Source organism: Salvelinus fontinalis, chromosome 4 (genome assembly GCF_029448725.1).
Source record: "Salvelinus fontinalis isolate EN_2023a chromosome 4, ASM2944872v1, whole genome shotgun sequence".
Lineage (NCBI taxonomy): Eukaryota > Metazoa > Chordata > Actinopteri > Salmoniformes > Salmonidae > Salvelinus > Salvelinus fontinalis.
The window spans coordinates 26,148,307-26,175,807 of NC_074668.1; the positions used below are offsets into that span (position 1 = coordinate 26,148,307).

Consider the following 27,501-nt stretch of genomic DNA (forward strand, 5'->3'; position numbering starts at 1 on the left):
CTCTCCCGGCCGGTCCTGGCAATAAGACCTCAGAAACCTACCCACATCCTGGTTAACTCTCTCCACCTGCCCGTTACTCTCAAGGGTGAAAACCTGAGGTAAGACTGACCGAGACCCCCAGATGTTCCATGAACGCCCTCCAGACCCTCGATGTGAACTGGGGACCCCAATCAGACACGATATCCTCAGGCACCCCGTAGTGCCGGAAGACGTGAGTAAACAGGGTCTCCGCAGTCTGTAGGGCCGTAGGGAGACCGGCCAAAGGGAGGAGATGACAGGACTTCGAAAAATGATCCACAACGACCAGGATCGTGGTGTTACCCTGTGAAGGTGGAAGATCGGATATGAAATCCACCGACAGGTGCGACCACGGCCGTTGTGGAATGGGTAAGGGTTGTAGCTTACCTCTGGGCAGGTGCCTAGGAGCCTTACACTGGGCGCACACCGAGCAGGAGGAAACATAAACCCTCACATCCTTAGCCAAAGTGGGCCACCAGTACTTCCCACTAAGACAGCGCACCGTCTGGCCGATCCCAGGATGACCAGAGGAGGGTGACGTGTGGGCCCAATAGATCAGCCGGTCGCAGACAGCAGATGGAACGTACAGACACCTAGCTGGACACTGAGGGAGAGCGGGCTCTGCACGTGACGCCCGCTCAATGTCCGCGTCCAGCTCCCGGCACCACCAAGCAAGAGGCGGGGAGTATGGGAGTGGGATCCATGGGCCGCTCCTCTGTGTCATACAGCCGAGACAATGCGTCTGCCTTAACGTTCTGGGAGCCTGGTCTGTAAGAAAGGGTAAACACAAAACGTGTGAAAAACATGGCCCACCTTGCCTGGTGAGGGATCAGTCTCCTCGCCTCCCGGATGTACTCCAGATTGCGGTAGTCAGTCCAGATGAGAAAAGGGTGTCTAGCCCCCTCAAGCCAATGTCTCCACGCCTTCAAGGCCTTGACGACAGCCAACAACTCCCGGTCCCCCACGTCATAGTTTCGCTCCGCCGGGCTGAGCTTCTTCGAGAAGAAGGCACAAGGGCGGAGCTTCGGTGGCGTACCCAAGCGCTGAGAGAGCACAGCTCCTATCCCAGCCTCGGACGCGTCCACCTCCACTAGGATTCGGATGAGCTAGCACGGGAGCCGAGGTAAACAAAGCCCTCAGGTGACTAAAAGCCCTGTCCGCCTCAGCTGTCCACTGCAAGCGCACCGGGCCCCCCTTCAGCAGTGAAGTAATGGGAGCCACTATCTGACCAAAACCCCGGATAAACCTCCGGTAGTAGTTGGCAAACCCTAAGAATCGCTGCACCTCCTTTACCGTGGTGGGAGTCGGCCAATTACCCACGGCTGCAATGCGGTCACTCCATCTCCACCCCTGACGTGGAAATGCGATACCCTAGGAAGGAGATGGACTGTTGGAAGAACAGGCATTTCTCAGCCTTGACGTATAGGTCATGCTCCAACAGGCGACCAAGCACTCTGCGCACCAGGGACACATGCTCGGTGCGTGTAGTGGAGTATATCAAAATGTCATCAATATACACCACTACACCCTGCCCATGCAGGTCCCTGAAAATCTCGTCTACAAAAGCTTGGAAGACTGATGGCACATTCATCAACCTGTACGGCATGACGAGGTACTCATAGTGCCCAGAGGTGGTACTGAAAGCCGTCTTCCACTCGTCTCCCTCTCGGATACGCACCAGGTTGTAACCGCTCCTGAGATCTAGTTTGGTGAAGAAGCGCGCCCCGTGCATTGACTCTATTGCTGTGGCTATGAGCGGTAGCGGGTAACTTTACCTCGCCGTGATCTGATTTAGACCCCGGTAGTCAATACACGGACGCAGACCTCCCTCCTTCTTCACACAAAAGAAACTTGAGGAGACGGGTGAAGTGGAGGACCGAATGTACCCCTGACGCAGGGATTCGGAGACATATGTTTCCATAGCCTCCGTCTCCGCCTGTGAGAGGGGATACACATGACTCCTGGGAAGTGCAGCGTCTACCAGGACATCTATCGCACAATCGTCCTGTCGTTGAGGTGGTAATTGAGTCGCCTTCTTTTTAGAGAAGGCGAGAGCCAAATCGGCATATTCAGGGGGAATGCGCACGGTGGAGACCTGGTCTGGACTCTCCACCGTAGTAGCACCAACGGAAACCCTAACACCTACCTGAGCACTCTCGCGACCACCCCGTGAGAGCCCTCTGTGGCCAAGAAACAGTGGGGTTATGACAAGCTAACCAGGGTAGGCCCAGCACCACGGGAAACGCAGGAGAGTCAATAAGGAAGAGACTAATTCTCTCCGTATGACCCCCCCCCCCCCCCCCCGTGTCACCATGCCCAAAGGAGCGGTGACCTCCCTAATCAACCCTGACCCTAATGGTCACATCCACGGGAAAAATGGGGATCCCTAAACTATAGGCTAAAGCTTTATCAATGAAATTCCTAATCGCGCCTGAATCGACGAGCGCCTTATGCTGGGAATGCGGAGAAAACTCAGGAAAAGTGACAGACCAACATATGTGCAACAGAGGACTCTGTGTGAGGATGGTGCCAGCTCACCTGGGGTGACGCCAGAGCGCCCTGCCTGCTGCCTCGATTCCCAGAGGAACCCACCCGCACCGACCGGCAGTGTGACTTCTGCAGCCACAGATAGTGCACGAGCGGGAACCCCCTCCGTTCTCCCTGCACACCGCCCCTCCCAGCTCCATGGGTATCGGAGAGGGGGTGGGGGAGGATGGAACCACCAGTCCCCGATCTGAACATCCACAAGTAGCCAGCAGGTTGTCCAACCGGATGGACAGGTCCACCAGCTGGTCAAACGAGAGGGTGGTGTCGCTTCAGGCCAGGTCCCGACGGACGTCCTCGCGTAGACTGCAGCGGTAATGATCGATCAGGGCCCTGTTGTTCCATCCCACGCTGGCAGCCAGGGTCCTAAACTCCAGGGCGAAATCCTGGGCGCTCCTCGTCTCCTGCCTCAGATGGTAGAGGTGCTCACCCGCCGCTCTACCCTCGGGTGGGTGGTCGTAGACTGCCCTGAAATGGCGGGTGAACTCCTCAAACTGAACTCCGCATCTCCCTCTCTCCATATGGCCTTGGCCCACTCCAGAGCTTTCCCGGTGAGGCACGAGACGAGAGCGGACACCCTCTCACGGTCCGATGGAGCTGGGTGGACCGTGGCCAGATAGAGGTTTAATTGAAGGAGGAACCACTGGCAGTTGGCAGCACTCCCGTCGTACTCCTGTGGCAAGGAGAGACGGATCCCACTGGGTTCAGGCGGGAAAGGGGCGCTCAGGGGAGACACCGGTTGTGCTGGTGGAGGCGCTGGAAGAACTCCCTGTCTCTCCCAGCGGTCCATTGTCTGGACAACGCAATCCATGGTGGTGCCAAGATGGTGAACTATTACTGCATGCTCCTGGACGCGCTCCTCCAGCTCTATGGCCGGGGTACCTTCTCCTGCTGACTCCATAGAAGGGTCGGTGATTCTGTAATGGGTGCGTGTTGGTGGCAGTGAAGTCAGACGCAGGAGAACGAACTTGGTATAAACGAAGTCGTTTAATAAATTAACAAACCTCCAAAAACCAAAATATATAAAATAATCAGTGGGTACAAAACCCGTCGCGAACCAACACATAACTTGCACAAACATACAATCAGACAATCACTGACAAGGACATGAGGGGAAACAGAGGGTTAAATACACAACATGTAATTGATGGGATTGGAACCAGGTGTGATGGAAAACAAGACAAAACCAATGGAAAATGAAAAATGGATCAGTGATGGCTAGAAGATCGGTGATGTCGACTGCCGAAAACCGCTCAAACAAGGAGAGGGGCCGACTTCGGCGGAAGTCGTGACAAACACAACAATTAATATAGCTATGTTTTAACACAACTACTAATATAGCTATGTTTTAATACAACAACTAATATAACTATGTTTTAATACAACAACTAATATAGCTATGTTTAAACCCAACAATTAATATAGCTATGTTTTAACACAACTACTAATATAGCTATGTTTTAATACAACAACTACTATAGCTATGTTTAAACACAACTACTAATATAACTATGTTTTAATACAACAACTAATATAGCTATGTTTAAACACAACAATTAATATAGCTATGTTTTAACACAACTACTAATATAGCTATGTTTTAATACAACAACTAATATAGCTATGTTTTAACACAACTACTAATATAGCTATGTTTTAATACAACAACTACTATAGGTATGATTTAACACAACTACTAATATAGCTATGTTTTAATACAACAACTAATATAGCTATGTTTTAATACAACAACTAATATAGCTATGTATTAAAACAACTAATATAGCTATGTTTTAATACAACAACTAATATAGCTATGTATTAAAACAACTAATATAGCTATGTTTTAATACAACAACTAATATAGCTATGTATTAAAACAACTAGTATAGCTATGTTTAAACACAACTACTAATATAGCTATGTTTTAATACAACAACTAATATAGCTATGATTTAACACAACTACTAATATAGCTATGTTTTAATACAACAACTAATATAGCTATGTATTAAAACAACTAATATAGCTATGTTTTAATACAACAACTAATATAGCTATGTATTAAAACAACTAATATAGCTATGTTTTAATACAACAACTAATATAGCTATGTATTAAAACAACTAGTATAGCTATGTTTAAACACAACTACTAATATAGCTATGTTTTAATACAACAATTAATATAGCTATGTTTTACACAACAACTAATATAGCTATGATTTAACACAACAACTAATATAGCTATGTATTAAAACAACAACTAGTATAGCTATGTTTTAATACAACAACTAATATAGCTATGTATTAAAACAACAACTAATATAGCTATGTTTTAACACAACAACTAATATAGCTATGATTTAATACAACAACTATTATAATTATGTTTAAACACAACAACTAATATAGCTATGATTTAACACAACAGCTAATATAGCTATGATTTACCACAACAACTAAAATAGCTTTATTTTAACACAACAGCTAATATAGCTATATTTTACACAACTACTAATATAGCTATGTTTTACACAACTACTAATATAGCTATGTTTTAGCACAACAACTAATATAACTATGTTTTAATACAACAACTAATATAGCTATGTATTAAAACAACTAATATAACTATGTTTTAATACAACAACTAATATAACTATGTTTTAATACAACAACTAATATAGCTATGTTTTAATACAACAACTAATATAGCTATGTTTTAATACAACAACTAATATAGCTATGTTTTAACACAACAACTAATATAGCTATGTTTTAATACAACAACTAATATAGCTATGTATTAAAACAACTAATATAGCTATGTTTTAATACAACAACTAATATAGCTATGTTTTAATACAACAACTAATATAGCTATGTTTAAACACAACAACTAATATAGCTTTGTTTTAATACAACAACTAATATAGCTATGTTTAAACACAACAACTAATATAGCTATGTTTTAATACAACAACTAATATAACTATGTTTAAACACAACAACTAATATAGCTATGTTTTAATACAACAACTAATATAGCTATGTATTAAAACAACTAATATAGCTATGTTTTAATACAACAACTAATATAGCTATGTTTTAATACAACAACTAATATAGCTATGTTTAAACACAACAACTAATATAGCTTTGTTTTAATACAACAACTAATATAGCTATGTTTAAACACAACAACTAATATAGCTATGTTTTAATACAACAACTAATATAACTATGTTTAAACACAACAACTAATATAGCTATGTTTTAATACAACAACTAATATAGCTATGTATTAAAACAACTAATATAGCTATGTTTTAATACAACAACTAATATAGCTATGTTTAAACACAACAACTAATATAGCTATGTTTTAATACAACAACTAATATAGCTATGTTTTAATACAACAACTAATATAGCTATGTTTAAACACAACAACTAATATAGCTATGTTTAAACACAACAACTAATATAGCTATGTTTTAATACAACAACTAATATAGCTATGTTTAAACACAACAACTAATATAGCTATGTTTAAACACAACAACTAATATAGCTATGTTTTAATACAACAACTAATATAGCTATGTTTAAACACAACAACTAATATAGCTTTGTTTTAATACAACAACTAATATAACTATGTTTAAACACAACAACTAATATAGCTATGTTTAAACACAACAACTAATATAGCTTTGTTTTAATACAACAACTAATATAACTATGTTTAAACACAACAACTAATATAGCTATGTTTTAATACAACAACTAATATAGCTATGTTTAAACACAACAACTAATATAGCTATGTTTTAATACAACAACTAATATAGCTATGTTTAAACACAACAACTAATATAGCTATGTTTTAATACAACAACTAATATAGCTATGTTTAAACACAACAACTAATATAGCTATGTTTTAATACAACAACTAATATAGCTATGTTTAAACACAACAACTAATATAGCTATGTTTAAACACAACAACTAATATAGCTATGTTTTAATACAACAACTAATATAGCTATGTTTAAACACAACAACTAATATAGCTATGTTTTAATACAACAACTAATATAGCTATGTTTAAACACAACAACTAATATAGCTTTGTTTTAACACAACAGCTACTAGCAAACGTATCATGAAAATATGGGACTCAATGTCTTACTAAACAGACAGCAATCCAAACACATTCTCATTCATGTTTAACGTCTCCATAATTCCTCTTATATGTTCTCTCTTTCCCTCCCGACAACTCTCTGTCATTCAGGACTCTGTCTCACCTGGTAGGCAAACATGTTGAGGAAGAAGCTGTAGATGCCACTCTGGTGCATCTCCTGGGCTGTCATCCGTTCAGAACCCTCCAAAACTGACAGCTTTGGGTGTTAGATCACAGACCCTGTGAGGACGACATCCTAAAAGTCCCCAGAAAAAGATCCTCTAACATCTAAAACAGTACAAATTGTTTTCCCAAAATAAGTACTGGCGTTACAAAACAAAAGCGCTACTTGTGGTTGTGCAATCCAACTTCCAACGGGTCAACAGGGTAGCTGTTCCTGAGTTCTTCTCTGCTATATCCTGGATCACATGTAACACAAAGACACATCCAACCAACCTTGCTAAATCTCAGCATCAACCTCAATCCAACTTCGGGGGGATAGAAAGTGTCCGGGTATTTATTTGACTCATATCCTGTGTGCTCTCTTTTTGCTTCTGTGTCGGGCGCTGTCAGAAGAGTTGGAGAGAGAGGTGGTGATGATGAATGCCCTCACCCCCTCCTCCTCCTGCTCCGCTTTACCCTGGCAGATTAGGCAGAGCCAGGGAGCGAGGGAGAGAGGGAGGCGGGGCATGTGTTAGTCCCATCTGTCCCTCCCTTCCCCCAGGGCCCTTGCTCCACTGCTCCAGAGACAGCCTCCAGGCCACACAAACACACAAACACACACACACACACACATGGCAGAAGAGTACAGTAGACTATAAAAAATGCTGGTGATCTGTATGTTTGTAATCCACGTTTACAAAGGTGGACTTGCGCGATGTTTCGGCCTAGGGGCCTTTCTCAAGACAAGAGAAGGACTGCGTCCACAATCTTATCTGGAGTACAGTAGCCCACACAGGTTGTTTACACAGGGAGGGAGTACACAGAGAGAGAGTGAGTCAGAATAGATTTGGGTCAGTGTGCAGGGCACTGTGCCAGGATAATCCAGGGAAGTTGTACAGTCCCCTCAGTCTCAGTTAGTGTGACCTTCATCAATCCCTCTCTCTCTCCCCGACCCTGCCGCAGACTAACTCCATAACCCAGACTGGGTTATCATCGTTCGGCTGCAGAACAGTTCTTATTGGGGCTACTACTCTACGACAGCGTCTGACATCCGGTTTGGGGCGAGCGGTCGCATTTGCATTCGCTCTGCAGGTAGTATAACTTTTATAACTTTTCATTACATTTCATTATAGTACAACGATTTAATTTGTCCAACCTTAGCAATTTCTTCTTAACTAGCTACATAGCCGTCTGTGTATCAAAGATAACTGCGTAATTATCGTATTTCGTCGTCTCGTTGTCCACTGCTATCTGCCCAGCAGCTAGCAAACGTCCACCGTCTACCGAATAGTAGTATAACTTTTCATTACATTTCATTATAGTACAACGGTCTGATTTTCATTTTCATTACAGTACAACGGTTTGATTTGTTTGATCTTAGCTAGCTACATAGCCGTCTTTTATCAAACATAATTGCGTCGTTATTGAGGTTCGCTAGCGAGCTATTTTCGTTCGAAATTAACGCAACGTAGCCAACACTGCTAGCTAGCCAGCTTGCCACCGAAGAGCATTGTAGAAACGATTACAATACAACGGAACGACTTGTTTTGTGTAGTGTTAGCTAGCTACATAGTTTTCTTTGCTAGCTTTGTATCTAAGATAATTGTGTAACTTTGAGTAATTATCGGTTGGCTAGCCAGCTAGTTTCGCCTGCCGCGCTGCCGTCCTCCTACCTAGCCAACACTGCTAGCTAACACTGCTAGCTAGCCAACTTCTACCGAATAGCAGCACTGTAGAAACTTACATTACAACGGAACGACTTGATTAGCGTAGTGTTAGCTAGTTGTCTTTGCTGTCCTTGTATCCATGATAATTGTGTAGTTTAGAGAAACTTAGAGAAACTGTCGAGGTCACCTAGCCAGCTTCACTTTCAACAACGCAGCTACTGCTAGCCAGGCTACTTCACCAGCCAGCAGTACTATATCATTTTAGTCAATAAGATTTTTAATTTTATTGATTTTTTGCTACGTAAGCTTAACTTTCTGAACATTCGAGAAGTGTAGCCCACTTGTCATTCTAATCTCCTTTGCTTTAGCGTAGCCTCTTCTGTAGCCTGTCAAATATGTGTCTGTCTATCCCTGTTCTCTCCTCTCTGCACAGACCATACAAACGCCTCACACCGCGTGGCCGCGCCCACCCTAACCTGGTGGTCCCAGCCCGCACGACCCACGTGGAGTTCCAGGTCTCCGGTAGCCTCTGGAACTGCCGATCCGCGGCCAACAAGGCAGAGCTCATCTCAGCCTATGCGTCCCTCCAGTCCCTCGACTTCTTGGCACTGACGGAAACATGGCTCACCACAGATAACACTGCTACTCCTACTGCTCTCTCTTCGTCTGCCCACGTGTTCTCGCACACCCCGAGAGCTTCTGGTCAGCGGGGTGGTGGCACCGGGATCCTCATCTCTCCCAAGTGGTCATTCTCTCTTTCTCCCCTTACCCATCTGTCTATCGCCTCCTTTGAATTCCATGCTGTCACAGTTACCAGCCCTTTCAAGCTTAACATCCTTATCATTTATCGCCCTCCAGGTTCCCTTGGAGAGTTCATCAATGAGCTTGATGCCTTGATAAGCTCCTTTCCTGAGGACGGCTCACCTCTCACAGTTCTGGGTGACTTTAACCTCCCCATGTCTACCTTTGACTCATTCCTCTCCGCCTCCTTCTTTCCACTCCTCTCCTCTTTTGACCTCACCCTCTCACCTTCCCCCCCTACTCACAAGGCAGGCAATACGCTTGACCTCATCTTTACTAGATGCTGTTCTTCCACTAACCTCATTGCAACTCCCCTCCAAGTCTCCGACCACTACCTTGTATCCTTTTCCCTCTCGCTCTCATCCAACACTTCCCACACTGCCCCTACTCGGATGGTATCGCGCCGTCCCAACCTTCGCTCTCTCTCCCCCGCTACTCTCTCCTCTTCCATCCTATCATCTCTTCCCTCTGCCCAAACCTTCTCCAACCTATCTCCTGATTCTGCCTCCTCAACCCTCCTCTCCTCCCTTTCTGCATCCTTTGACTCTCTATGTCCCCTATCCTCCAGGCCGGCTCGGTCCTCCCCTCCCGCTCCGTGGCTCGACGACTCATTGCGAGCTCACAGAACAGGGCTCCGGGCAGCCGAGCGGAAATGGAGGAAAACTCGCCTCCCTGCGGACCTGGCATCCTTTCACTCCCTCCTCTCTACATTTTCCTCTTCTGTCTCTGCTGCTAAAGCCACTTTCTACCACTCTAAATTCCAAGCATCTGCCTCTAACCCTAGGAAGCTCTTTGCCACCTTCTCCTCCCTCCTGAATCCTCCTCCCCCTCCCCCCCCCCTCCTCCCTCTCTGCAGACGACTTCGTCAACCATTTTGAAAAGAAGGTCGACGACATCCGATCCTCGTTTGCTAAGTCAAACGACACCGCTGGTTCTGCTCACACTGCCCTACCCTGTGCTTTGACCTCTTTCTCTCCTCTCTCTCCAGATGAAATCTCGCGTCTTGTGACGGCCGGCCGCCCAACAACCTGCCCGCTTGACCCTATCCCCTCCTCTCTTCTCCAGACCATTTCCGGAGACCTTCTCCCTTACCTCACCTCGCTCATCAACTCATCCCTGACCGCTGGCTACGTCCCTTCCGTCTTCAAGAGAGCGAGAGTTGCACCCCTTCTGAAAAAACCTACACTCGATCCCTCCGATGTCAACAACTACAGACCAGTATCCCTTCTTTCTTTTCTCTCCAAAACTCTTGAACGTGCCGTCCTTGGCCAGCTCTCCTGCTATCTCTCTCAGAATGACCTTCTTGATCCAAATCAGTCAGGTTTCAAGACTAGTCACTCAACTGAGACTGCTCTTCTCTGTATCACGGAGGCGCTCCGCACTGCTAAAGCTAACTCTCTTTCCTCTGCTCTCATCCTTCTAGACCTATCGGCTGCCTTCGATACTGTGAACCATCAGATCCTCCTCTCCACCCTCTCCGAGTTGGGCATCTCCGGCGCGGCCCACGCTTGGATTGCGTCCTACCTGACAGGTCGCTCCTACCAGGTGGCGTGGCGAGAATCTGTCTCCTCACCACGCGCTCTCACCACTGGTGTCCCCCAGGGCTCTGTTCTAGGCCCTCTCCTATTCTCGCTATACACCAAGTCACTTGGCTCTGTCATAACCTCACATGGTCTCTCCTATCATTGCTATGCAGACGACACACAACTAATCTTCTCCTTTCCCCCTTCTGATGACCAGGTGGCGAATCGCATCTCTGCATGTCTGGCAGACATATCAGTGTGGATGACGGATCACCACCTCAAGCTGAACCTCGGCAAGACGGAGCTGCTCTTCCTCCCGGGGAAGGACTGCCCGTTCCATGATCTCGCCATCACGGTTGACAACTCCATTGTGTCCTCCTCCCAGAGCGCTAAGAACCTTGGCGTGATCCTGGACAACACCCTGTCGTTCTCAACTAACATCAAGGCGGTGGCCCGTTCCTGTAGGTTCATGCTCTACAACATCCGCAGAGTACGACCCTGCCTCACACAGGAAGCGGCGCAGGTCCTAATCCAGGCACTTGTCATCTCCCGTCTGGATTACTGCAACTCGCTGTTGGCTGGGCTCCCTGCCTGTGCCATCAAACCCCTACAACTCATCCAGAACGCCGCAGCCCGTCTGGTGTTCAACCTTCCCAAGTTCTCTCACGTCACCCCGCTCCTCCGCTCTCTCCACTGGCTTCCAGTTGAAGCTCGCATCCGCTACAAGACCATGGTGCTTGCCTACGGAGCTGTGAGGGGAACGGCACCTCAGTACCTTCAGGCTCTGATCAGGCCCTACACCCAAACAAGGGCACTGCGTTCATCCACCTCTGGCCTGCTCGCCTCCCTACCACTGAGGAAGTACAGTTCCCGCTCAGCCCAGTCAAAACTGTTCGCTGCTCTGGCACCCCAATGGTGGAACAAACTCCCTCACGACGCCAGGACAGCGGAGTCAATCACCACCTTCCGGAGACACCTGAAACCCCACCTCTTCAAGGAATACCTAGGATAGGATAAAGCAATCCTTCTGCCCCCCCCCCCTTAAAAGATTTAGATGCACTATTGTAAAGTGGCTGTTCCACTGGATGTCATTAGGTGAATGCACCAATTTGTAAGTCGCTCTGGATAAGAGCGTCTGCTAAATGACTTAAATGTTAAATGTAAACAGCATAGGCCTAACTCATCAGTGGTTCTCAAACCTTTTGGGGTTGTGTGACCCAACTAGGGCCTGTCAAATGTTCTTGTTACAGACCAAGTAAACATAACAAATTCTACCAGAACACAGGTTTTAGCCACCTGTAGCCTATAAAGAACTGTCAGCAACTCAAAACATTTGGAAAGTATTCAGACTTTTTCCACATTTTGTTACGTTGCAGACTTGTTCTAAAATTTATTAAATCATTCCCCCCCCCCCCTCATCAATCTACACACAATACCCAATAAAGATAAAGCAAAAACAGGTTTTTAGATATTTTAGCCAAAAGTATTTAAGAAATACTGAAATGTAACATTTACATAAGTATTCAGACCCTTTACTCAGTACTTTGTTGAAGCACATTTGGCAGTGATTACAGCCTTGAGTCTTCTTGGGAACGACGCTACAAGCTTGACAGACCTGTCCTTGGGGATTTTCTCCCATTTTCTCTGCAGATCCTCTCAAGCTCTGTCAGGTTGGATGGGGAGTGTCGCTGCACAGGTATTTTCCGGTCTCTCCAGAGATGTTTGATTGGGTTCAAATCCGGGCTCTGGCTGGGCCACTCAAAGACATTCAGAGACTTGTTCCAAAGCCACTCCTGCGTTGTGTTGGCTGTGTGCTTAGGGTCGTTGTCCTGTTGGAAGGTGAACCTTCGCTCCAGGCTGAGGTCCTGAGCGCTCTTTAGCAGGTTTTCATCAAAGGTCTCTCTCTGTATTTTGCTCCGTTCATCGTTCCCTCAATCCTGACTAGTCTCCCAGTCCCTGCCACTGAAAAACATCCCCACAGAAGACACGAGTCTATCAGACGAGCTAAATCACTTCTATGCTCGCTTCGAGGCAAGCAACACTGAGGCATGCATGAGAGTATCAGCTGTTCCGGATGACTGTGTGATCATGCTCTCCGTAGCCGACGTGAGTAAGATCTTTAAACAGGTCAACATTCACAAGGCCGCTGGGCCAGACAGATTACCAGGACGTGTGCTCCGGGCGTGTGCTGACCAACTAGGAGGTGTCTTCACTGATATTTTCAACATGATTGAGTCTGTAATACCAATATGTTTCAAGCAGACCACCATAGTCCCTATGCCCAAAAACACGTAGGCAACCTGCCTAAATGACTACAGATCCATAGCACTCACGTCCGTAGCCATGAAGTGCTTTGAAAGGCTGGTAATGGCTCACATCAACACCATTATCCCAGAAACCCTAGACACACTCCAATTTGCATACCGCCCAAACAGATCCACAGATGATGCAATCTCTATTGCACTCCACACTGCCCTTTACCACCAGGACAAAAGGAACACCTACGTGAGAATGCTATTCATTGACTACAGCTCAGCGTTCAACACCACAGTGCCCTCAAAGCTCATCACTAAGCTAAGGATCCTGGGACTAAACACCTCACTCTGCAACTGCATCCTGGACTTCTTGACGGGCCTCCCCCAGGTGCTGAGGGTAGGTAGCAACACATCTGCCACGCTTATCCTCAACACTGGAGCCCCTCAGGGGTGCGTGCTCAGTCCCCTCCTGTACTCCCTGTTCACCCACAACTGCATGGCCAGGCACGACTCCAACACCATCATTAAGTTTGCAGACAACACAACAGTGGTAGGCCTGATCACTGACAATGATGAGACAGCCTATAGGGAGGAGGTCAGATACCTGGCCAGGTGGTGCCAGAATAACAACCTATCCCTCAACGTAACCAAGACTAAGGATATGATTGTGGACTACAGGAAAAGGAGGACCGAGCACGCCCCCATTCTCATCGACGCGGCTGTAGTGGAGTAGGTTGAGAGCTTCATGTTCCTTGGTGTCCACATCACCAACAAACTAGAATGGTCCAAACACACCAAGACAGTCGTGAAGAGGGCACGACAAAGCCCCCGATTGCTCAGTTTGGCTGGGCGGCCAGCTCTAAGAAGAGTCTTGGTGGTTCCAAACTGCCACCATTTACAAATGATGGAGGCCACTGTGTTCTTGGGAACCTTTAGTGCTGCAGAAATGTTTTGGTACCCTTCCCCAGATCTGTGCCTCGACACCATCCTGTCTCGGAGTGCTACAGACAATTCCTTCACATTTACATTTAAGTCATTTAGCAGACGCTCTTATCCAGAGCGACTTACAAATTGGAAAGTTCATACATATTCATCCTGGTCCCCCCGTGGGGAATGAACCCACAACCCTGGCGTTGCAAGCGCCATGCTCTACCAACTGAGCCACACGGGACCTTCAACCTCATGGCTTGGTTTTCTTTATATAGACAGGTGTGTGCCTTTCCAAATCAAGTCCAACCAATTGGATTTACCACAGGAAGACTCCAATCAAGTTGTTGAAACATCTCAAGGATGATCAATGGAAACAGGATGCACCTGAGCTCAATTTCGAGTCTCATGGCAAAGGGTCTGAATACTTATGTAAATAAGGTATTTCAGTTTTTTATATATATATAAATTTGCAAACATTTCTAAAAACCTGTTTTCACTTTGTAATTATGGGGTATCGTGTATAGATTTCTTATAAAAAATGATATTTAATTAATTTTAGAATAAGGATATAACGTAACAAAATATAGAATAAGTCAAGGGGTCTGAATACTTTGATGGGGTAGATACACTTATATGTGGAATCTTCCAACCAGAAGTTAATGGAATTTTGCAACCCTATGTAACGTTCAAAGGGTGAATGGTTGTGGAGTCAGGCGCAGAGAGCAGAGGTTATGGGGAAAAACACGCTTTAATGTCCAACCAAAAAACGTACAATAGGTAACGCCGAACAGAGGCGTAATCCACTCCACCTAAGTACACACTGGTATCTAACCGGACAGCGGAAAACCCATACAAATAAAGAACACCTCTCACATAACAGAAACAAGCCCGCACAAACACAAGCGGGCTAATCGAACTTAAATAACACCAACCCAAAAACATCAACAAGGAACAGGGGAAAACAATTAGACAAAACCAAACGAAATGGGAAAAATGGATCGGTGGCAGCTAGTAGACCGGTGACGACGACCGCCGAGCATGACCCGAACGGGAAGGGGAGCCGCGTGCTGTGATATTCGAGACACCCTAGTCTAGGGTCTAGGGATTGATTTAACAATGGCCTATGTTATCTAACTGCACACTCCCTGATACACTGGTTCTCCCTGCATGCACTGTAAAGCTGTGTTGATGATCAATGACAAAACTATTTTCAGACATAGTGGAAAGTTCACATTGTGTCAATATTTACCATCTGCTCTCAGAATAGCAACTTCTCTCTCTTCCACAACTCTGATCCTTGGTACAAGTGAATGATCTGAGCACAGTAAGAGGCCTTCCTGGAGAGCTGTCTGACGTGACCCTGTCTGACTGGGATAAGATGCTCGTGGGGGGATGCAAACCAGCTGAATGAATACTCGGTAAAACTTTACTTGACACCTTGTGTCATAACACTATATGACATGGTCATAACCATGTAATAATATGTCATAACAGCTGACACAACTTGTCATAACCTGTCATAACATGGTCATAACACTGTCATGACACATTTAGACCTGTTGTGACATATATTGTGTTATTTTATGGCTGGTTATGACACCTACATAAGAGTGTCAACACCCACAAAACCTACCACACAAGGCAAAACATTCCATTACACCATAGCCTACTTGTCAACAGTATGTTTGTTATATAACATTTTCTGAAATTGACCATGGTAAATTATCATTGTAATTGAGCACACATTGATGTCAGACATGCTCCTACCCCAATGCTCTGTTGCTGATGACTGGGGTGAATGCAGGAGCCTGATTTCAGGAGCAGGACAAGACACCCTCTTTTTGACTGATTCCTGACATCAGGGCATGTACGTGATAGGCCTATCTGGCTTATATGATTATGCTGGTCATAATGCTTCTTGACAGTGTCATAAAGTGTATTTTCTTAGTCCAAGTAAAGAGACACAGTATAGCCTTAATGCTTCATGACAGTGTCATGAGGTGTATTTTCTTAGTCCAATTAAAGTCACACAGGATAGTCCTAATGCTTCTTGACAGTTTCATAAAGTGTAAAAACATGACTTTAAAGAATTAATTACAACATCAACAACAACAAAATGTTTAACAAACAAACTTTCAAGTGAAATAAAAACGTATTGCCAGATTGACACTTATGCAGGTGTCATAACCAGCCATAAAATAACGCAATATATGTCACAACAGGTGTAAATATATGGGTCATGACAGTGTTATGACCATATTATGACAGGTTATGACAAGTTATGTAAGCTTTTATGACATGGTTATAAAGTAAAGTGTTATCGAATACTCTCACATTGATTGTCTGTTGGGGACGTACAAGCCTGACAAAGCCTCTAGCATAGCAACAGTTGTAGGATTGTAGCCAAAAATAGCTAGAAATAGCCAATGCCTGTCCTTTTTCTGGGGACCTGTCTCACTAATGACAGAGAGGATAGATGACGAGGTTCATGAAAGATCTCACTGCTGTCTCTCAGTAGATAATTGATGTAATTCAGATTGAGTTATAGGTCTATACTGTACAGGCTTGCGTTGGAAATGTTCATGTATTTTCCTCCCATTAAGCTACAAATGTAAATATGTCAATCAATATGCTAAATGTGACACGGTGAGGACTGTTTTTCTTCTTCAAATGTGAGTGGTACTATTTGTTTTCCTTCATCCCAGTTGGTTGTCACACAATCATAGCTCCTGTCTGAGATCACAAAACCATCAACACTCGCAATCATTGCCCTATAAAACACAATAGTGACTACCAATTAATTCCTTACAGTGACAATGAACAAATAGTATTCTCCAAGAATCAACATTAACTGATGTAATCGCAGCAGAGTAGAATCACTAAGAACTTTAATCTGGTTTGAAGATCTATTATCTGCTGTTGGCTAAATCACTCCACTGTGAACTTCCATGAACCAATTAGTCCCTTCAGATAAACAGGCTTGTATTCATTAGCGCACACTGTAGCAAAACGTTTTCAAAAAATATACAACGGGAAAAACAGTTGTCCCTCCCTGTTTCAATTAGTTTTTTTCTGTTTGGTGCATAATGAATATGACCCGGGTTTTACTCTCGAGGGTCGGTCAGGGCGGCCCACCACCGTCGCCCTCGGTACTACCCAGCATTCCTGGGGGCCCTTTCACTGACAGATAATTGCTGTTGCCTCGTGGGAGAGGAGACACTGCCAAAGCGAGCAGACAAAAGCAAATTAGAGGAGCCAAACGACGCTTGAGTGAAAGCATCCAATCTATGGTTTCAATAGGCCTTTTGGAAGAACGGTTGGATCAAGTCCAAGCACATGTTTTCCAAAAAACACAGTTGACTAGTTTTTTTGTGTGTAAAAAATAAAAAATCTTAGGATTCTTTAGAGCCCAGTTATTTAGAGATATGTTTGAAGTGTAAGAATGTATAAACATTGTAGTCTTACTGTCCATTGAGAGTGATGAGACACAGAACTAAGACGATGACCCAGAGAGAGGCAAGCCTCACATGTCAGTCAGTGGATTCCCATGCCAACCCATGGCAACACAATTTATCCATTCATCAACAGTGACATAACTGATTGAGTGTACATAACAGTCCATTTTCCAGTTTACGCTCTCTGGATTACATAGAAACTGTAGATTACGGCAAACTTTCTACACGTAATCTACACCACAATCCCAAACATTTTTGAAAGGATGAAACATAATATTTCTGCTTCACAGGTTGGGGGATTGAAAACAGTATTTGATTGCCTTTTCTCTGTGGCTCAGCAACCCATGAGTGCAAAGTTCAAACTAGCAGCTTAATGAATTTAGTATTTTTTCAATGAGACTTTCTATCAAAAATAACACACAGTATTGGCCTATGTGACATGAATTGTATAACAGTAAAATGGTCCATTTCACTCTAAAGAATCACATCAATATGATCACAGTGTACTGTCTGTCTGTCTGCCTGCCTGTCTGTCTGCTTGCCTGCCTGCCTGCCTGCCTGCCTGCCAGTATCTGTGGGTTGTTCAGTCTGTTTGTCAATCAATCCATAGCATACTGTAACTGTATATGTCTAGGTCAACAGTAACTATTACAGATCAAGAAGTGGATCATAGTGAGGTGTTGATGAACTACTGAACATGTCCAGGAGCTAAATTGGGTGAGAAGGAAGGCAGTCAGTGGGACAGATTCCACCAGGCAGGGGAAGGGAAGGGGGGGGGGGGGAGGGGTGACACAATAAGACATTCTATTCATTCCATTGTGTTTACCAGGATGGTAATGTCTGAAACACCATTCACTGTTTCTCAGGCTGGGAATGCGATCCATAAAAACTATAGAATTTGATAGAATTCATAAAGTATTCTTTGTTATTGAATTTTAGGTAGATAGTCTAATCTCATCCATTTTGAAGGCAGTCCCACCAGAATTGGATTCAATTCCATTTAAATTAAATAAATTCAGGAAATAAACTATAACTACATTGACTGAATTGAAATGGAATTGATCCCAACACCAGTCCCACCACTTGCAAAAGCCCAAGCTCACTCCCTGAATGCTTCGTTCTGAGTTCATCAGTCTCTCACCTAAGTACAGAGACAGAGACACAACATTACTTCCCAGACTGGTGCAGCAGGCACTGAGGGGGGCGAAGAATCTCCAGGTCCACCGGCTCTCAACGATCAATCATAAAGCAGGATGAAAGGGGTACCGGGACAGCAGTACAGAGTTAACAAGCCTGTAAACACTCAAGTTTAGTATATGCATATCACCCTCCTGTTTTTCATTAATAAGCCCCAGCACCACCATTCCTCTGGGCCCCATCGATCATCCCACACATCTCCCCCAACAGACAGGCATAGATGATGTACAAGGCAAACACCCTGAGAGGGAGAACCAGTCAAAGAGATGTTGGCTTCAGATGTGATCAGGGAAGGTTTCTCTACTTTTTAGGCTTAAGCTGATTAAAATAAATTGGATTGATTGGTAAGTGTAGTGTAGTGTACAGGAGGCGGGAAAACTATTGTGGGGGGATCAAGAGAGAAAAGGAGGAGGTTGGCCAGGTTGTTGGGACTCCGAGTATTAAAGTACTTTAAACCTCTTATGCAAGACAGAAATAGGCCTAGGTGTGCGGAGTACCCTTTAATCCAACCTCATGCAGTCTACACATCAAGCTATCCAGTCAGAATATAATTTGGCATTTGGCCCATCTGGCCAAGTGACACTTGGATGTTGGATATCACATTTTTTTAAGAGATTGAACTGGATCTTAAAGTAACTGTCCTGAGAAAATGTCACTTTTGAAAGTTAATACTCTGTTAACTCATACCCAAATAATGTTTTGACTCGTCTTATACTCGTATTTGTGGCCAAAGCATAACTTGGAGAGAAAACACTTAAAAAACCCAATCTCAAACTTGTATCTCAAACAGACCAATTAAAAAATGCTTGCTATTTCTTCATAGAGTGGGGAGGCAGGTAGCCTAGTGGTTAGAGCGTTGGACTAGTAGCCGAAAGGTTGCAAGATCAAATCCGAGCTGACAGGGTAAAAATCTGTCATTCTGCCCCCGAACAAGGCAGTAAACCCACTGTTCCTAGGCTGTCATTGAAAATAAGAATTTATTCTTAAATGACTTGCCTAGTTAAATAAAGAGTATAATGTCAATTAAGTATTTGCCTGGCATGCTAGAATATGCATAATTTGTAGTAATATTAGTATAACTACTATAAGATGATTTAGGATAAAGATTTAGTTAATCTAATTGTATATGAAGTTAACAAAATATCAATTAAAACTGAATATCAATGTAAAATATTTAAATTGTTGCTTAGAAATGGCTGATAATGGATTGCGGTTTTGCTATGCGCTATCTGGGATCCTTGGGAAGTCCCTACCCTATAACCCCAACTCTTACATAATCCTAACCTTAACCTTTTTGTAAACTGCAATGAGGGTATGATAGTCCCAAGGATTTGGTCAGCACGCAAACAGGAAACCATGTGACATCGGTGCATCTTAATTTGCCTTCCGATAGTTTTGTAAACGGATTCCCACTCTCTTTTCGTTCCGGCTTTACAGGAGCAAACATGGCAGCAGAGGGAGATGTGGATTTGGACCTGGAAGCTGAGGAGAACTGCACTGGAAAACCAGCAGAAAAGCCTCGGAAACATGATAGCGGGGCTGCGGATTTGGAGAGAGTCACCGATTATGCCGAGGAGAAGGAAATATCAAGCTCCGATCTTGAAACGGTGAGGCTGGGCCAAGCACGCGGGGCGACGATGGGTGCCCACGTTAGCATGAAGGCTAGCTAGCTTATGCTAACAACGGGCCTAACCGGCGTACAGTGAAGAATGGAAACATATTTGCACAAACCATGTGTTGTGAAAATGTTACCGTAATCAACTCACAAACGCGTCATTTCACGTTGGCACGTGCTGTTTAACCAAGTCAGCCCTGAGCAGAACAGGCGCTGTACATCCCAGGACAGAGCTTCTGTCTATTCAGCAAACGTTAGCCTATGTCTGCTTGTGTTTTTCTGCCTTGCATCATTTATACTCTTCCAACCTGTTTTGGGAGTTCTAGTTACTGACTCGTTAGTGTTGTCATACCAATATGATCCCTTTGACTATCTGATGTCTGCATGTCCTGTTTCAGGCTATGTCAGTGATTGGAGACAGGAGATCAAGAGAACAGAAGGCTAAACAAGATAGGTGAGTCACTTCCTTTTTTTAGATTTTCATTCAACAACCATTGATCTGGCAATTAATGAGTACACGAATGACTTGTCTGGGGTTATGATTTCAGGGAAAAGGAACTGGCTAAAGTCACTATCAAAAAAGAGGATGTAGAACTCATTGTAAGTATCCCCCCAGATATGTTTCTTGTTTAAGTGTCAGGGTCACAACCCTCATCTAAAGTTAAATGGTCTTTTGCATCACAAAAGCATTTAATCAAATGAGTCCTCTGGAACTCTAGTCATCCATATTCTACCAGGGGGTGTTATTAGAACCTATGCTTCAAAGATACATTCATAGAACACTTCAGACGTTCATAGGGCCTTTCAATACAACTACCCATTCTGATTATTCTAATGTCCTGCCTCAACTGTCTTTCCACAGATGGGCGAGATGGAGATCTCCCGAGGAGTGGCCGAGCGCAGTCTGAGAGAACACATGGGCAACGTGGTAGAGGCTCTGATTGACCTGTCAAACTGACCCTAGAGCAGCTTTATGCAGCAGCATTGGACACTGGACTGCTTCCTAGCCTGACCGTATTCATTGACTCCATTCCATAGCTCAAATCAGACATTCTGTCAACTGAAATAAAACATTGCATTTCTCTTTGTATATTCAACAATACTTCAAAATTGATTACTTTTGCAAGCACCTGTTTTTGATTTATAATAAATGTGGAATGAAATAAAACCAATGGATGAAAATGTAATGTTTTAATCACATACGCTTTATATCCAAGTTAGAAGAAATTAACATGTCAGATCAATGGCGATAAAACAAAATAGCTACACAACTTTGAAAATGTACAAAATTACGTCAATATGCCTCCATGAAGCATCCACACATTATCAGGGCATAGCCCTAAACCCAGGGCCTTGCTCAAAGGGTTGGTGCATTCAGGATATTGCAGGTAAATGTATGGCCATAGAACATCAGTGAAGTGTAGTTCATTTCCATCTGCAACATTCTGAAACGTTTCATCCCACTGAACACACCCCAAGCTTGTTAAACAGTCTGAATATACTGAAGTCTCTTCCCCCTCAACTTAGATTCAGGTCTTCCTCTTTTGCACTGTTGGCCGGTCAAACACATCTCTCACTCCTGCAGCCTTCTGCTTAAAGAACTTGCTGTTCTGAGCGCTCTCCTGAGCCCAGGCTGAGTCAAACGACGTGGTGTCCTGATCCACTAGGTGGGTGTACTTAGTGCGTCCGGAGCGACCAAAGTTCTTTACCTGGAATTAAATGAGGGGGTTGTTAAAGTTGAACTATCTGTGGATGTTTATTTGCCAATTGTTGACATCACATTTTGGATTGATTGTTGGCTGTATGGCTCGTATAATTTCTTGTCATGAAACCACACACATCCTTATTTTGAGGTAATGTCTGGATAATATCTGTTCATTTAGGAGAACATTGTCTCAAGAGCAGCTCCAGAACAAAAAAACATTCAGTATAGCCACTATAAATGGAAGAAAATCATTTACACAGGGGTTGCCAATACACTGGGTTCAAAAACAGTACATTTTCTGTTTACATTGATAGTGTACATTTATAATAGATAAACAGGGGGAATACATGTGGTACAAAAGTATGATGTTTGAAAGAAGTCCAGCTGACCTGCATGACTTTGGGGAGGATGGTTTTGTTGAAGTGGTCCTCCAGAGTGGGGGCACTGAAGTCTCTCTTGAACACATTCTCCTCTTCGTCCTGGAAACAGATCACATTCAGCATTCAGTTAACATCAAAGACAAGACAAGCTATTCGGACCAAATAATACATTTACCAAGTTTCAATTATATGAATGAAGGATCATACATTTTTTATATACCTGAATCACATCTCTGAATATTCTACAACAGTGCACACACTGCTTATAAGAATCACTCATACAACAATCTAACATGTAGTGGTTAACAAACATGGGACAGTTCACTCCTATACTTACACTTTCTCCTACAATTCTAACAATCACTCATCAGCAACATATGGTATGTTTCTTATAAGAATGCACTGTGTTGAGTTCTCTGAACCCCAGTGTCTACAGCAAACTCACCATGAAGAAGGCTCCTCTGTGGTAGTACTTCTGGAGGAACTTGTATTTGCCCTTTGAGGCCTTGTTTGTGATCTGTTTGCCATTATTCCGCAGCTCGGCCCTGCGCTCCTCCTCGGTGAGGCTGTGGAACCTCTCAATCTCAGACTTCTCTTTCTCCATTCTGGAAAATCCGACAAGCCAAGTGGGTTACATGGACAGCAAAGGCCTGTGTCAACATAATTAACTCTGGACCAGTAATTATTAACATGGTTCAAAACACTTAAAGTGTACAGATCATTCATACAGATAATCAAATAATATAAAACAAAGACGCTAGTCTTTTTTACTTTGAGAGGGAACAACACCAGCTTTCAATGGTTAAGTGAATCAATGCCCTATGTGAAGTGTTTCTGATGTCTACTTCCATTGTCATCCAAGACTGTCTTAATATGTTCCTCTCTTAGGCATTTGCCTGTCAATTGTTTTGAATGGTTTAAAGCGCTGCACAATTAAATGTACCACCGTGGGGCACTTTAGGGCACACTGTAGCAAAATGTTTCAAAAATGAAAACGAGTGTTTCAAGATAGACCGTTTCAGATCTATATTCATTTTGTGCCTAGTGAACACCATGGTTCATGTTTAAGCCTGACTGTACTCACGCTTCACGGGCCTCCCGGTCCCTCTTGATGCGCTTGAGCTCCCGTACCTTCCACGCCTCGTACTCCTCCTCCTCATTCTCCCCGTCCGTGTCCAGGGAGTCGAGAGCAGCCAGAGTGCGGCGGTTCTCCTCAAACTCCTTCTTGGCCTCCTCCTCCACGATCTTCAGGGTGTAGCGCCGCCGATCCTCCACCTGCTTCTTGGCCTCCGCCTCCAGCTCCCGCTGTTTGAGCTCGTCCGCCTCGCGCTCCGCCACTGTTACTCGGTCCTTCCTGAGGAGATACACATCAAAATCTAATTTTCTCACTCGGGACACAAACGCTGCAACACAATCCATTTGTTGTGAACATACTCTGTTCATATGATAACAGAACAGCAGGTATACACAAACTGATGCATGCAGTAGAAAACAGCATAGCTGATAACAGTTTTGTACTGGCTTTTAAATTAAAATTGTTTCTTGTATAAGCCTAATGTATTTTCATCAGTCAATTTGGCCGTTTTGAATTGTCTAATCCCAAGCCCAAAGTTTCCCTTATAATAAAGTGATTACATTCTATGAAATAAATGATATTAAGCCCTGATAATGGTTCAGGAGTGATCTTGAATGGCAGGACTCCTTACTTGCGGATGAAGACTGGTTTTAGCCGCGGCTCGGCCTCGTCTTCACTGTCCGTGTACTCCTCGTACTCTGACTCCGACTCCTCCTTCTCCGCGCCGGAATTCCCTTCTTCCTCCACCTCCATGATCTCCGGCATGTCCTCGTTCTTCCGCTCCTGCGCTCGCTGGCGCATCATCGCTCGCCGCCTCTCGATTTCCTACACACGAAACAAAGTCAATGTGTTACATATAGGGTATCTTGTATACCATTCCATATTACACACCTGGGACCGTATTCACAAAGCATCTCAGAGTAGGAGTGCTGTTCTAAGATCAGTTTTGTCTTTTAAATCTTAATGAATAAAAAGGGGTGCCTGATCCAGCTTTCCAAGAAGATCCTTGTGCCACTCACCTCATCGTCCACTTCTTCCTCTTCCTCCTCCTCTTCGTCACTGCTCTCTTCGGGTGCTCTCTCCGGGTGCCAGGTTCCCTCGTCGGAGTCTTCACTGCTCTCTGCAACCACCTCCGGCTCTGCGATTTGTCTGTGTCTTGCCAACCTGAGAGAGAGAAAGAAACATTTACAATCATCACAGCACTCAACATCCAGTAGGGCTAATAGTTAGGCCTAAATGGTTTAGAGATCAAAGCCCAATAAAAATCAATCAGTCATTCATAGTATTCAAATTCCTGATAACCCACAATATGTGCAGAAAGTTTTTAACAACCCCTCACTCAACTATGGGTATCTACTGACAAATACAGTTCAGCGCAATGAAGCTGGGACTGGGAGCCATCACAACCAACACAGGAGCCCACTGGTTTACAAGATGAATCAATGAGAATTATCTTCACCTCTCCTCCGCATCCTCAGAGACGCGGTTTAGCAGACGCTTGAGACGCGGGTCAGACACCACCTCTTCCTCCATTTCCATCTCAGGCTCGGCATCCTTTGCCTTTTTTATAAACTGGAAGTCCTCCTCCTCCTCGTCAGAGGAGTCCATGGGAGCATAGTCGGGACGTTTACCCGACACATAGCGCTTCACCTTCACCTTCTCCATCGAAATCTCACCTGGGAAGGAAAGTAGGGGAGCACACTTGGTTACCATGAACTGTACATTATCATAGATGGCTCTATTTACTCTGTTACATGTAGTGAGGTTAAGTTGTATATACTGACGTTTTGGTTTTGTGATGGATTGAAACATGAGTAAGGGCATGAATTGTGTTTTTATATCTAATGTAGACGCAGACAAAAAGTTTGTCCATACGTTTAAGGAAATGCAGCATGCAATTATATCGTGATATTAACTAGCTAAGTTATAAAACGTTATAAAGTACACGTTGTGTACTTGGATGGCTAGATAGCTATCGATTGCTACCATGAAATCGGCTACCACCTAGTTCAGGATAGCTTGCCTTAGCTAACGTTAGCTACAGGAAAACTCACCTTTCTCATTTCGAATCGGCACAGCACCAGCCGTGGACTGGATCGGCGGTTGCTTCATGTTGAGGGCGTCCCGTCCAGACATGACTGCCCGATCAACAATATCAATATATTAACAAAAATTAAATCAACTCCTAGATAGCAAAACAAACCCGTCGTTTATTTTCTCGACCACCACAGGAAATATTCTAACAGTACCGGAAATCATTCTTCTTCTTTGGGATTGGGTTGGCGGATCGCAACCAACTTTTAAGGAGCATACACTGCCACCTACTTTACTGGAGTGTGAGGCCAGTCACGGCCTACCTATATTATATTAAATTATATTCATAATTCATTTTCCTCTAAGTAAGTGAAATAGAGCCCTAGACACCACTTTCCTCCGTCCACTACAGCAACCCAGCCAGCCTCTAACCCCTTCACACAATCTCTCCCTATCTACGTCATACAGTCTACAAAATATCAACACCTGCCTGCACCACCGTTTCCTCCACTAAACACTCATCACACAGACCTGTTTCATGTATCTCTATCATCCACAACGTGGCATTCAAACCCAAACTGTAGTCTACTCCACACAACTTCCTCTGTCCTACATCCCATACTCCCCACATCTTCCTTTCCTGACCGGTGCATGCTGTAAAATTGCCTCCCCTTACTACTAGCATCACACTCCCTTTGCCAAAGATCAAGCCATTTTGCCCAGATCAAGGACTTGACTTCCCTGCAGCCCAGCGGGACCTGAATATCTACCCCCTCTCTCCTCACAGCACTCTTAGCCACCACATCTGCCTTCTCATTACCTCTCCACACCCACATGGGTAGGAACCCAGCAAAAGCTTACCACCATTCCCATCCTCTCCAATCCAATAACAGCACCATCATCTCCACAAACAAGCCTCCCCTATCCAACCTGCACATCTTCACACTACTCAAACTGCAGGCAAATCAGAGCAGATCACCACGGAGTGCTTTCACCTCCTCCACCCATCTTAAACCTATAATCATAGCCATCAACTCGGCCGCATACACTGACACATAATCAGTTAAACGCTTACATATTCTAACATTGAAATCTGGGATATACACCTCTGCCCCCACCCTACCTCTGACTGGATCATTTGAACCATCTGTATATATCCTTAAAAACAAATTAAAACCGATTATCTATATATCTCTCCACACACCGTCTCACATCCTCACCCCATTCTCTCCTGCCCTCAATTATGTCCACATCTACTCTTGGTTTCGGAAAAAGCCACGGAGGAACGTTACCTGATGTAATTGCTAGCCCTATCTGGCTCGCACCCTACCTATACTCTGACTATAAAGCAGGACTTGGCCACAGACATCCTAAACCCCCATGTTAGAGATCAATCTTCCAAAACTCCCACAGCTTCTTGCATCTTCCTCATCACATATTTCACATTCCCACCTCTCTTCCATACAGCCCATCATCAGCAAACAAGGCCACACACACTCCCTGTCCCACCTCCTTAAATATGTAATCTATCATCAGGATGACCGGAAATACTTTTCTACCTATGGAACATTTATGGTCACAATGGTTCCTTCTTCTTCTATGATATATTGACTTTGGCACAATTTAGTGTACTTAATGTGTACTTTACTTAATTGTACTGAACTTAACTTAATTGAATTAAAACATAAGTTATTTGAAATCAAATAAAATAATTTAAATACAGTAAGACATTGTTAGTTTGGCAAAAAAACCTAAGCAAACATTTGTGGGTTACATCTTTTGTCCAATGGAAAATAATTGCAAAAAAGGCAGATGACCAATGTAGCAAATTAGGCTAAAGTATCATTTGAGGGCTCACTAATGCAATAAAGTGAGCAGAAAGTAAACAAAATGTACACCACCTACTGTGTGGGATGGAAACAGGATTCCCAAAAAACAAAACAAACGACC

At 44.0% G+C, this 27,501-nt stretch overlaps 3 protein-coding genes across 3 annotated transcripts in view; 1 reads left to right on the top strand and 2 right to left on the bottom strand.

Annotated features, from left to right (window-relative positions):
* LOC129852842 (serine incorporator 4-like) overlaps positions 1 to 7,374 on the bottom strand; it is a 40,038-nt gene extending 32,664 nt beyond the window's left edge. The window contains exon 1 of the mRNA XM_055918481.1: positions 6,877 to 7,374. Within this exon, the coding sequence (XP_055774456.1) occupies positions 6,877 to 6,942 (66 nt within the window). The 5' untranslated portion in view covers positions 6,943 to 7,374. The remainder of the gene's footprint in view (positions 1 to 6,876) is intronic.
* Positions 7,375 to 20,148: 12,774 nt separating this feature from the next.
* On the top strand, positions 20,149 to 21,525 carry hypk (huntingtin interacting protein K). The gene is made up of 4 exons (XM_055919493.1): positions 20,149 to 20,349; positions 20,756 to 20,811; positions 20,906 to 20,957; positions 21,220 to 21,525. The coding sequence occupies exons 1-4, from the start codon at positions 20,188 to 20,190 to the stop codon at positions 21,313 to 21,315; spliced, it is 366 nt and encodes a 121-aa protein (XP_055775468.1). The 5' UTR covers positions 20,149 to 20,187; the 3' UTR covers positions 21,316 to 21,525.
* Positions 21,526 to 21,533: 8 nt separating this feature from the next.
* On the bottom strand, positions 21,534 to 25,770 carry mfap1 (microfibril associated protein 1). The gene is made up of 8 exons (XM_055919492.1): positions 25,572 to 25,770; positions 24,977 to 25,193; positions 24,537 to 24,681; positions 24,149 to 24,342; positions 23,527 to 23,796; positions 22,888 to 23,047; positions 22,452 to 22,541; positions 21,534 to 22,066 (listed from the first exon to the last, which is right to left on the bottom strand). Exons 1-8 carry the CDS (start codon positions 25,651 to 25,653, stop codon positions 21,887 to 21,889), a joined length of 1,338 nt encoding a protein of 445 aa, XP_055775467.1. The 5' UTR covers positions 25,654 to 25,770; the 3' UTR covers positions 21,534 to 21,886.
* Positions 25,771 to 27,501: the final 1,731 nt, after the last annotated feature.